General features: G+C 39.3%; 1 protein-coding gene across 1 annotated transcript in view; it reads left to right on the forward strand.

The window, feature by feature from the left end:
* LOC124590899 (ubiquitin-like-conjugating enzyme ATG3) overlaps positions 1 to 12749 on the forward strand; it is an 84161-nt gene that overhangs the window by 29434 nt on the left and 41978 nt on the right. Inside the window, 1 exon segment of the mRNA XM_047131683.1 lies at positions 2341 to 2475. Within this exon segment, the coding sequence (XP_046987639.1) occupies positions 2341 to 2475 (135 nt within the window).

Below are 12749 nucleotides of genomic sequence, written 5' to 3' on the forward strand. Positions count from 1 at the left end.
TCCTCAGGTAATCACAGTTCTGGTTTCATAAGAATTGCTCCACTGAGATTGCCGTTTAAATTTCCACTCCCCAAATTTTACAAGCATTACTTAACAAAATAGCACTGGTTAGTGTTTTCTGCAATCTATCTAAGGCATTTGGCAGTGTGAATCACAATATTCTTGTAGATAAACTGATTTTTTTCTGTGTGATTGATGGTATAGCCAATTTGTGGATGGTGTCATATCTAACCAGAAGAATGCAGAAAGTTGCACGTGGTAAGTAAACCAATGTAATAAGGGAAATTATTCTGACAGAGGAGAAATCGCTTACTTGGAGGTTCTCCAAGGCTCAGTGTTAGGTTCACTATTGTTTCTCACGTACGTAAACAAACTACTGTCTAATACCCTACAAGCAGAATTAGTTCTTTTTGTAGGTGACATTAGTATTGTAATCTATCCAAGCATATGTACATAAACAGACAAAATGGTAAATAACGTTCTGAAAAATATAATTAACTCATTTTCTGCGAATGGTCTCATCCTCAATTTAAAAAAAAAAGGAAAAATATTCAGTTCTGCTCAAGTAATGATAAATGTAACACACGTCGAGGATACAATAAACAGGGTGGAAACTTCAAAATTCATAGGTGTCAATATGGTTGAGAATTTAAACTGGAAAAAACACATTTTGGAACTGCTAAAACAACTTAGCTCAGGCACATTTGCACTTAGAATCATTCCAAATCTTGGGGAGAGACAAATCAATAAGTTGATATATGCATATTTTCATTCAGTAATGTAATGTAGAACAATGTTCTAGGGTAACTCATTTTTAAGAAAGAAAGTATTTGTTGCTCAAAAATGTTCTGTAAGAATAATATGTGGTGCTCACTCATGATATTCTTGAAAGTATGTGTTTAAGGAGTTGAGCATTCTGACTTCTGCTTCACAGTATATTTATTCCCCCAAGAAGTTTGTTATAAATAATCCATTACAGTTCAAAAGAAAAAAATGATGTTCATAATAACAATACCAGAAGGAAAAATGACGTTCTATACTCCACATTAAAGTTGCCTCTAGCCCATAAAGGGGTGCACATTGCTACAACTAAAATTTTTGATCACTTACTCAGTGATATAAACTGTCTGACAGACAGCAGAGTAAAATTTGAACACAAACTGAAATAGTTTATCTTGCAACTCCTATTCCATAGAAGAGTTTCTATTATATGTAATGTGTAAAAGATTGTGGTAGGGATTACTAACCCACATCTGTAGATTTTAATAAAAAAAAAAAAGTTAAAAATATTCAAAGAATGAGATTTCCACTCTGCAACGGAGTGTGCGCTGATATGAAACTTCCTAGCACATTAAAACTGTGTGCCAGTACCTCGTCTCCTACCTTCCAAACTTCACAGAAGATCTCCTGCAAAACTTGCAGAATTAGCACTCCTGGAAGAAAGGATATTGCGGAGACACGGCTTTGTCACAGCCTGATCTGCTACGTGGCCATGCCAGTGCATCGAGTAGACCCCTGTCAATATGTCGGAGGAATACAACATTGCGAATGGGGTTTCTGATTAGAAGTTACAAAATACTGGCCTGTCCTATCATTGCAGCATGGAGGTGGGGGTCCCACACGGATATTCAGGGGCCATTGAGTAGCAGGCTGTAAATTACAATTGCTTACCCATTACTGTTCCTCTGATTACAACCCCATTTGTGACGAAACTAGGAAAGTGCCTCAGACAAAACATATAGATTTTGTCGTAGAATCATAATCAGCAATAAAAAACAGGGGTTCCCGTTGAAGATTTCAGTCTTGCCCACACCACCCATGCACGGGGTGGGGTGTCAAGTAGAGTGTCGTATCCTTGGATGTCCCCCTCAGAGACAAACAAATTGAAATTGTATTTTTTTTTTTATCCGAAGTGTCGATTTTTGAAATATTTCAGTGTTTTCATTTAAAATGAATACTCTGTGTAGAATAGTGAACAATAATTATAGGGATGTAGTAGTAGTATTAATAATGGGAATAGAAATGGAAATTTATGTACCATATATAATGTGACTAGAAGCTATAGCCACTGATAGATCTCAGCTCAAGTGTGCCATTGGAAATTAAATAATATGTTGTTGAATTGCAATTCCAGAAACACAAATGGAAATAGTTTTGTGCCACTGTGTAATTTATACCATCCTAATAACCATCACATTATTGATGATGGGCAGACACAAGCAACCATATTGTGTCTTTATTTCAATATACACAGCTGGAGATACAATCCTGTTTTTTAATTTTATTTGGTATTCTTTTGGATGTTTAATTTTAATGCTCTGTCTTCTGTTTGGTTCACAGATGGAGTACTGTGAGGAACAAGAAGAAATAATTGAGGCTGATGACCCTGATGGTGGATGGGTTGATACACATCATCATGATCTTGGTGCTTTGGGCTTAGATGAGAAAGTTTCGGAAATGACGTTAGAGTCAAAGGTATAGTCATACTAATTATGTGTACCACAGTTTCTTCTGTCTTTGGAATACTAATATTTACTATTGCTATGTGACTGTAAGTTAAACTCTGGAATACATGTTTACACACAGGTTTTCCCTCCCCCTCACCCCTCCCTCTCCATCTGAACAGACAAGACATAAAAACGGTAGATCTATCAGCCCCCTCTCTGCAGAATATGAGATAGTCACTAAAATTATCACTAATTGCATAGACAATAAGTATTTGATTCGAATCAGGCAAAGGGACAAGCTGACCTTAGATGTACATACAGCACAGTGTTCTTCTTACAGTTTGTAAACAAAATTACATTATCACTTAATCCAGGATTCATTTTTGAGAAAGTTTTTGACTGTAAGAGAAATGAAGACATTGACCTCAATTGGGCACTGAACTAAATTAACGGTGACAATAGAAAATTTGTGCCCAACTGGGACTCTGAAATTGATTACCCACTTTATGCGAGTGATCGCCATAACCACAGTGACCATCCAGACACGTTCCCATCTGACCCAGATTCTAAATCTGTCACGCGCTAGTCTGACAGAACAAACACCACACATATTTATAGTAATATCTGTGAGCATTGATGACTCGCAGTAATTTTAGTGCTGATGCACACTATGTCCAACCTCTTGCCGGACTGAACCAAAAGCTCTGATCAAGAAGTTAATGGACAGTGGACGTTACTAGTATGTATAACATCTGAGTCTAACACTGTACTAGTTTGCGATGTTTGATCTTATTTTAATTAAAGCTGAGCCGACCAGCTGACACTTTAGTAATGTTTCAGCTGTTAATGTGAAAATTTGTAAAATACAATGAGTTAGCACATTTCACCTGTGAGAGAAATGTGTTTACTCTGTGACATATGGTTTCTCCGGGGTAAGAGGAGTGCTTTGGTGAAAAATTAGCGATCAACATCAATGGGGACTGTTATGAGAAATGCTAGCATGAATATATGTATGTTTCGAATGCTAATAACTATATTTGGCTGGACACCATTTGTAAAATAGATTGTAACTGAATTATTTGATGAGTATAGAAAGCAATAAAAAGCCACTTGTGTAAGTTTCAGCTAGAATATACTGATATGTTAAAAGGTAATTCTAGCTGTCTTAATTATTTCCAGAAGTTTCATTTGTGGAAAGTGAATTTGTGCCAAGCAGCTATAAAGGAATTTTGGACACTGGTCCGTGATGTTTGCTGATGAATCTGCAAGCACAGTCAAGGAAATTTGGGGAACTGTTTTCCTGCAATTGAGAGAAATCTGCTGTATGGCTACGCATCAAATAACGAATTGCGAACTGAATAGCACCAAATCAGTATCAAAGGATTGTATATAAGTTCCCATTTATGAACAGTAAATCCACAGGTGACCAGAGATCACCAGCTGCCACTTCTGCATTAAGAGATCGACGAGTTCCGATAACTGCTGTTTTACTTTTATTGGCAAGTCACAATTTTATTTCAGTACATTGTATCATGCAGTTCTGGCAAAGACATAATAATTAATTCCTGTGCTCTGCAAGGCTTTGATGACACAATACAAACCCATTAGGCCTTGCTTCATTAGTTTGGACTTCGGACAATTAATGAGGATCATTTCACTTAGTTAAGAAATTAATTTATATCAGTGTAGAAGTAGTAGTGTGTTAGTCTGTTGGTTGGTTTTGGAATAGCCATGTTGGGAAGCAGCCCAACAGCTAATACAAAGAGTATGGGATGGCTTGAAATTTATGTAGTGAGAGATAATTATTACTTCCAGTACTGGAATTAAAGCATTGATTCTTGTTGAAGCTAAACTGGAACAGTCTCCCTCATAGCACAAGAAAAATACAGCGCAGCATACAAAAACTGAAGTCATAGAAATGAATAATGTATATAGGATAATCTTTCTTACTCTGTCCACGGAAACTTTTAGAATGTCTGTTTTTGCAGCAAACTTGGTGCTTAACAGACAGGCAGTTGTTTGATTATTACACATTTATATTTAATAGAAGTCACTATTAGACTGCACTGATACCTTTAATTTACCTATAATTTTCTGTGGTTGCCGATCCTGCAGTTCACCCACTAAATCTTAATGATAAGCACATATATATTTTAAGATGTCTTGCAGGATGGAATGAATTACTGCCTCTTCTTATGAATGCAGGCAAAAGTCATGCTTTTAAATGAATCATGGAATATTTTGGCATAATAAATAAAACTATTCTTGGGGCTATGATGATTTTTAATATATATATTTTCTTTCATTTTATACACACAAAGCAGTTAGGATTCACATTGTTAATGCATGAGTAAAAATTTCACATTCTTTTTATGTGAGATCTTAAACATAAGTACTCTCATGCAAGATTGAAACAAAAGCTGTTAAAAAATATTGAATGTTCTGCGAACATTGCTCTTCTGTTACAAAGAAAATTTTAAAAACCTATTTTTTCCGTCTTCTGCGGCAGTGTACAAATTTCTTATTACTAATGAGGAAAAGAAAATTTCATACAAATTAGTAATGAGAAAAAGTAAAAAGGTGTGATATTGGGAGCTAGTTGTTCAGGTATTGCACAGTAGCCACAAGCATTGCAATTACACCTCCTTAGTTGTCCGAAGTTTAATCGCTTCAGTTAGTCATTAAGTGTACCTTTAACATATCACATACATTATATACTGGGTGATTAAAAAGACAGTATAAATTTGAAAACTTAATAAACGATGGAATAATGTAGATAGAAAGGTAAAAATTGACACACGTGCTTGGAATGACATGGGGTTTTATTAGGGGGGGGGGGGGGGGGGGGGGGGGAAACAAAGTGCACAAAATGTCCGACAGATGGCGCTAAACAGCAAAACTACAGTGACTGCCCATAACAAACGTGTATAAAAGGAGCTGTAATGAGAGAATCAAATGCGCCAGCAGTCGTAGCATGTTGACGTTACCTGAAAAGGCGCTTTTAGTGAAGCTGTATTATCAGAATGGGGAATGTGCTAGTTCAGCGTTACGATCCTATCGCCATAGGAAGGGGATTCGAACGGGTAAAGGTCCATTGACAAATGCAGCTGTGGCGAGATTGATTTCGAAGTTTGAAGCCACAGGTTGTTTAGACGATAGACCGCCGTAGTGGCCGACCGAGTACAAGGCGTAATGCTGCTGAGACACTTCAGGAAGAAATGGAGACTAGTGGTTTCGTCTATGCATGGGGAAGTCAGCGCTTGTGCAGTTGCACGTCGCACCAGCATTCCATACACTACAGTTTGGTTGACACTTATGCGTACCTTCCGATGCTATCCATACCAAATCCACCAGCATCATGAACTGTTACCTGGTGATTTAGTGAAGTGGAGGGCTTTTGCGGTGTGGGCGTTTCAAAAGATGGCGGAAGATGACGATTGGTTGAGTAACGTTTTGTGGACCGACAAAGCTCATTTCACGCTCAGAGGGTTTGTCAACGCCCACAACTGCAGAATTTGGGCTACCGTAAATCCTAGAACTGTCGTGGAAACTCCATTGTACAACGAGAAAGTCACAGTATGGGTTGAATTTACCACATCTACCGTTATTGGGACTTTTTTCTTTGAGGAAATGCATGATTCTGCTACCGTGACGGGTGAGAGGTACGCCGATATGTTACAGAATCACATCATCCCCAGCCTGGCTGATAAACACCTGCTGGAATGTACGATGTTTATGCAGGATGGCGCTCCACCCCATATTGCTAGACGCGTGGAAGATCTCTTGCACGCGACATTTGGTGATGATCGTGTGCTCAGCCGCCACTTTCGTCATGCTTGGCCTCCCAGGTCCCCAGACATCAGTCCGTGCGATTATTGGCTTTGAGGTTACCTGAAGTCGCAAGTGTATCGTGATCTACCACATCTCTAGGGATGCTGAAAGACAACATCCGACGCCAATGCCTCACCATAACTCCGGACATGCTTTACAGTGCTGTTCACAACATTATTCCTCGACTACAGCTATTGTTGAGGAATGGTGGTGGACATATTGAGCATTTCCTGTAAAGAACGTCATCTTTGCTTTGTCTTACTTTGTTATGCTAATTATTGCTATTCTGATCAGATGAAGCAACCCCCCCCCCCCCCCCCTAATAAAACCCCATGTCATTCCAAGCATGTGTGTCAATTTGTACCTCTCTATCTACATTATTCCGTGATTTATTCAGTTTTCAAATTTATACTGACCTTTTGATCACCCAGTACATACATATACCTGTGCAAGCTAGAGTGTTACTTTATGTGTGACAAGTTGAGACTTTGGGTTGGATGGGAGGTGTGTGTGGATGGCCGAGGCGACCGGCCGGTGTGGGCGAGCGGTTCTACGCGCTTCAGTCTGGAACCGCGCGACCGCTACGGTCGCAGGTTCGAATCCTGCCTCGGGCATGGGTGAGCGTGATGTCTCTAGGTTAGTTAGGTTTAAGTACTTTTAAGTCTGGGGGACTTATGACCTCAGATGTTAAGTCCTATAGTGCTCAGAGCCATTTGAACCGTTTGGCTGAGGCGTTTAAAATAACCACTCATGTAAAGCAAAAAATCTGGATGCGAGTCCCAATCTGGCTCAAATTTTCACTTGCATGAGATTTTAAGAGAAATGAAGACACTGGCTGCAGTAGGGTACTGCAATTAATTCAACAATGATGTATATGTTTTGAGCACAGACACAAAAGCTGAGTCAGTGACTATTTTCTTAAGGGTTATTGGAACACACTTTGTTCAAACAGTCAAAAATTTCACTGTAGACATGAGTGATGTCCAACACAACAGACGCCACACACATAAATATAGTGATATTAGTGAGCATGAACAGCATGTCTAGGTGGCTTAGGCTGTTATGTTCACCACTCACACAAAGCAGGAAATCAGAGTTCGAGCCCTGATCTGACACAAATTTTCACTTGGCATCTTTGATTGTATTTCAGTGCTGAATTGTGGCAGGTGTCTTCACTAATCTTAAAAAACTTGTGTGAGGGAAACATTCCATGTGGGAAAAATATATCTAAAAACAAAGGTGCTGTAACTTATCAAGCGAAAGCGTTGGTATGTTGATAGAGACACTAACAAACACACACACACACACACACACACACACACACACACAAATTTCAAGCTTTCGCAACCCACGGTTGCTTCATCAGGAAAGAGGGAAGGAGAGGGAAAGACAAAAGGATGTGGGTTTTAAGGGAGAGGGTGAGGAGTCATTCCAATCCCGGGAGCGGAAAGACTTACCTTAGGGGGAAAAAGGGACAGGTATACACACACACACACACACACACACACACACACACACACACACAATCCATCCACACATATACAGACACAAGCAGGCATATGATGTAGAAGAAGAATGTGTAGCTCTGAGGGATGTAGTAGTGAAGGCAGCAGAGGATCAAGTAGGTAAAAAGATGAGGGCTAATAGAAATCCTCGGGTAACAGAAGAAATATTGAATTTAATTGGTGAAAGGAGAAAATGTAAAAATGCAGTAAATGAAGCAGGCAAAAAGGAATTCAAACGTCTCAAAAATGAGATCGACAGGAAGTGCAAAATGTCCAAGCAGGGATGGCTAGAGGACAAATGTAAGGATGTAGAGGCTTATCTCACTAGGGGCAAGATATATACTGCCTACAGGAAAATTAAAGAGACCTTTGGAGAAAAGAGAGCCACTTGTATGAATATCAAGAGCTCAGATGGAAACCCAGTTCTAAGCAAAGAAGGGAAAGCAGAAAGGTGGAAGGAGTATATAGAGGGTCTATACAAGAGCGATGTACTTGAAGACAATATTATGGAAATGGAAGCGGATGTACAGGGTGGCGCACGAAATGTGCTACCAATTGTTTCTTTCACAATTTACGGCGCACATTATATATCCCACCGGGATCTCTACAGCAGTACCAGCAGAGCTTGGAGAAACAAATGAGTTACGAAATGAAGTGTAATTCACGATACTGCCGCTAGGAGACTAGTAAGTGGCAATGGCTGACAATGGAAGACTGACGACACAGCAACGATCGGCAATTGTGTTACTTTCTCATGAAACGAAAAGCCTTGTTGTGACTCAGAGGCATTTTTGACAACAGTTTAACACATGATGAGTCCCTTGCAAAAAGACCATCCACAGGTTGTACGATAAATTTGTACAGGAAGGAACAGTATTGGAAGCGAAGCGACCTCGGCCTAAGCCTGTTTATTCGCCTGAGAATATTGAAGCGGTAAGAGTTGCTGTACAGAGAAGTCCCGGGAAATTGTGTAGAAAGGCAGCAGTGCAACTGGGAATATCCAGACGCTCCGTTCAACGCATTCTTAAAAGTGACCTCCATATGTACCTATACAAGATGACCTGTGCACAGAAGCTCACTAAAGAACACAAGCAGCAGAGGCTACTGTTTGCTCAGTGGGCGGAGGATAGGGAAGAAACTCTCAACAATGTTTGGTTTTCAGACGAGGCGCATTTTCATTTAGACGGTGTGGTTAAAAAACAAAATGTACGCTTTTGGGCCGCTGAAAACCCACAAGTGCTTCATGAACAACAACATTATGCTCCGAGGATTACAGTGTAGGCAGCAATTTCCAGTCACGGACTTGTTGGACCCTTTTTCTTTGAAGAAACTGTGAACAGCGAGCATTATTTGAGCATGCTTTGCAATAGCTTCATTCCACAGCTTCTTGCTACTGCCTTGCCATTCAACACGCAGTGGTTCATTTCGCCCTCCCCTTATGGTTGCTTCATTTAATTTGTTGTGTAGTGCACAGGTTATTCTAATAATTGTCAGAGGAAGTTACTAGCATGAGTCATAATCTGTTAGCATACTTTACAAATGCAGACTGCAGTGGCTGTTTCTGCTGTTAATCTATTACTTTACTCATTCCACATCACTGAAGGTCCTCTTTCATGTTCGGCTTTAAGGACATGGTGTGCAAATGAAGGAATAAACTTCCTATTTCAAAGACATCAGAAGCCTATCCCACAGCTCACTTCTGGGCACTGCTAACATTTGACATGTAACATCTTCTGTACAAAACAGGGATTTCTTGTTTTCAGCAGTAATTGCTTTCAACAATAACTCTGTGCGCAGTTGGCAGAATGACAGTTCTGAAATACTAATCTTAACTCCTCAGAAGAAGTCAGATGCAGACTTATATAATAATCAAAATTACTAATATTAGCTTCTACTGAATTTTCCACTACTACTAATGCCGAGAAAAGACTAATGAGAGTAGTGGTTCTTACAGCAACAAGTCACATCAGAAATGTAACTGTCAAAGTGAAAGAACATGACAGCAGTTGTAGTTAATGTTACGTTCCACTTGCTTTGAGTTGGCTTGATGACGCAACTCTCAATGCAGCTCTCGATGTAGAATTATAAGGCTGTGCCCACTTGCTTGTATTTTGTGCCCCATGCAGAGTTCAACAAGCAGTAAAGTTTAATATGTGGAATATTTAAGGCTTCGGTGAAATAAAAGTCAGCAGTTCAAGAAACCAATTCTGAATCTTGTATTCCCCATAAATCAACAAAAACCATTCTGAGCCATGGTATTACATTGTTCATTGTTGAAATTAACTGATGTTGCAGCAAATGTATGCATTTACTTTCCTTTCCAGAATAAAGGGGATCTGTGTAGCAATAAATTACACACAGCATTATGGGTGAGACTCTTTCCTATATAGTCTAAACATCATGAGCTGAATTCTCTGGTGTTTCTGTCCAGTCTCCCAGCCTGACTGCTGAAGTTTTGCCAATGTTGATGACTGAAGATGGTGTGCTGGGCGAAGTTGTTTAATGTTGAGATGTAACATGCAGTTGTCACAGTCAACAGTGCACATGCATCTCTTTAGCAGTTCTGTCTTTAGCTATGACCATAGTGTCACTTCCTACGAGCCTTCCCCCACCAATAGGTGTATTTACATTGGTCAGTTTTTCAGCCACCAGTTATCAGTTGAGTGTGTGCGCCACCACAGATATTTTAATAAGGTGGTGGTCACTGTCTAAAGAATCAGTGATCAGTACCCACTGGCATTTGTAACAGCCTATCCCAGCAATGTTAAATTTAGTGACTTGGCTTCCCTGTATTTTCCAGGAACAACTGTAGCCATTGACATGAAACTTTTACAGGACATTAAACTGGTTCTGAGTCTACTGAACTACAGTAATTACATTTCAGCTACTTCTTTCGGAAATACAATTTTTTAACCACACAGTTAAAATTTTGTGTACTTTTTTGTATGTTATCCTAAAAATTTTAATTTTGCATAACAATATGTTCTTCTTTTAGTTCAGTAGACTCAGGGTATGTATGTTATTACTCCCTGAAAATTTGAATACTCTACTCAAAGTGATTTCTGAGATTTAGGGAAAAAGGCAACAGAAAATGTAAATTTTCAGGAACGGCTTCTAAAGTTTCAAAAGACTGCAACTCACTTAATATAGGCTTATTTTTTTTTTATTTTTAGTAACTCAGAAGCACTCTGCACCACACTGCATATCGTCCTCTTGATCTTTTTTCAAGTTTTTTCTTTTTTCTGGAATCCTTAGTGGCTAACTGTGCTGCATACTCTACTTTATAAATGCGAACCTTGTCCATCTGTTAAAGTTCTCTGATGCAGTTTGCTCCAGGATTAATTCCCATATGCTGTAGCACTTTCACCGTACCAATGTTGCCATCATTAAAAGCAATAACAGCATCACTGACCCCCCCCCCCCCCCCCACTTTAGTGTCTTCATTCCATACAAGATTATTGAACTATTCATTGGGATTTTGAGTCTGACTGTGCAGACACTTCTTCAGTAATTCAGGATTTCCCAGGTCTCTGTAAATAGATTTTATGATATCCATGATTGCTGCTGGGATGGAATGTTTATGGCTGTATGAACTGTTTGAGTGCTGGGCATTGTGGTAATTGCACCATGAATCAGGTCCAGGAGGGCAAAGGTGGTGTACTGGGTTTTCATCAGTTGACAGTCTGTGGAAGAAGGTGGCCCATACTGCCTGCTTCATTTTCAACAAATTCTCAGTATTATTTCTAATGGCCATCCCATAATACTGCTGTAGTTCATCAGTCATGTTGTCTGTCCGTCTGCCTCTTATGGCTTAACCATCAGAAAGTTTCTTGTCTCTCAAACTTTGTTTCAACTCCCTCAACCTGGTGCCCATCCTCTTCTGGATATGACTCTTATAACACAGCAATGCACAGCCTTCTATGTAAAAAATTATCAATTTTATTAGACCTTGAAGTAATGCACGTAAAAAAATTTTAACATTTTCAACCGGTGAAGATTATATTTTTAAAAAATAAAATAAAATACTTCCCATGTGATAGTCATTGATTTCCCATGTCAGTTTGTAAGTGATATATATCATTTTATTCAGAAAATTGCGAATTTTATAATGAGATGTTGTTGTTGTGGTCTTCAGTCCAGAGACTGGTTTGATGCATCTCTCCATGCTACTCTATCCTGTGCAAGCTTCTTCATCTCCCAGTACCTACTGCAACCTACATCCTTATGAATCTGCTTAGTGTATTCATCTCTTTGTCTCCCTTTACGATTTTTACTTCTGTAGCACCCCGTTTCAAAAGCTTCTATTCTCGTCTTGTCTAAACTATTTATCATTCACATTTCACTTCCATACATGGCTACATTCCATACAAATACTTCCAGAAACGACTTCCTGACACTTAAATCTATACTCGATGTTAACAAACCTCTCTTCTTCAGAAATGCTTTCCTTGCCATTGCCAGTCTACATTTTATATCTTCTCTACTTCGACCATCGTCAGTTGTTTTGCTCCCCAAATAGAAAGACTCATTTACTACTTTAAGTGTCTCATTTCCAAATCTAATTCCCTTAGCATCACCCGATTCAATTCAACTAGAATCCATTATCCTTGTTTTGCTTTTGTTAATGTTCATATTATATCCTCCTTTCAAGACACTGTCAAATCCCTTCAGCTGCTCTTCCAGGTCTTTTGCTGTCTCTGACAGAATTACAGTGTCATTGGCGAACCTCAAAGTTTTTATTTCTTCTCCATGGACTTTAATACCTACTCCGAATTTTTCTTTTGTTTCCTTTACTGCTTGCTCAATATGCAGAGTGAATAACATGGGGGAGAGGCTACAACCCTGTCTCACTCCCTTCCCAACCTCTGCTTCCCTTTCATGCCCCTCAACTCTTACAACTGCCATCTGGTTTCTGTACAGATTGTAAATAGCCTTTCGCTCGCTGTATTTGACCCCTGCCACCTTC

The sequence above is a fragment of the Schistocerca americana genome, chromosome 2 (assembly GCF_021461395.2).
Source record: "Schistocerca americana isolate TAMUIC-IGC-003095 chromosome 2, iqSchAmer2.1, whole genome shotgun sequence".
NCBI lineage: Eukaryota > Metazoa > Arthropoda > Insecta > Orthoptera > Acrididae > Schistocerca > Schistocerca americana.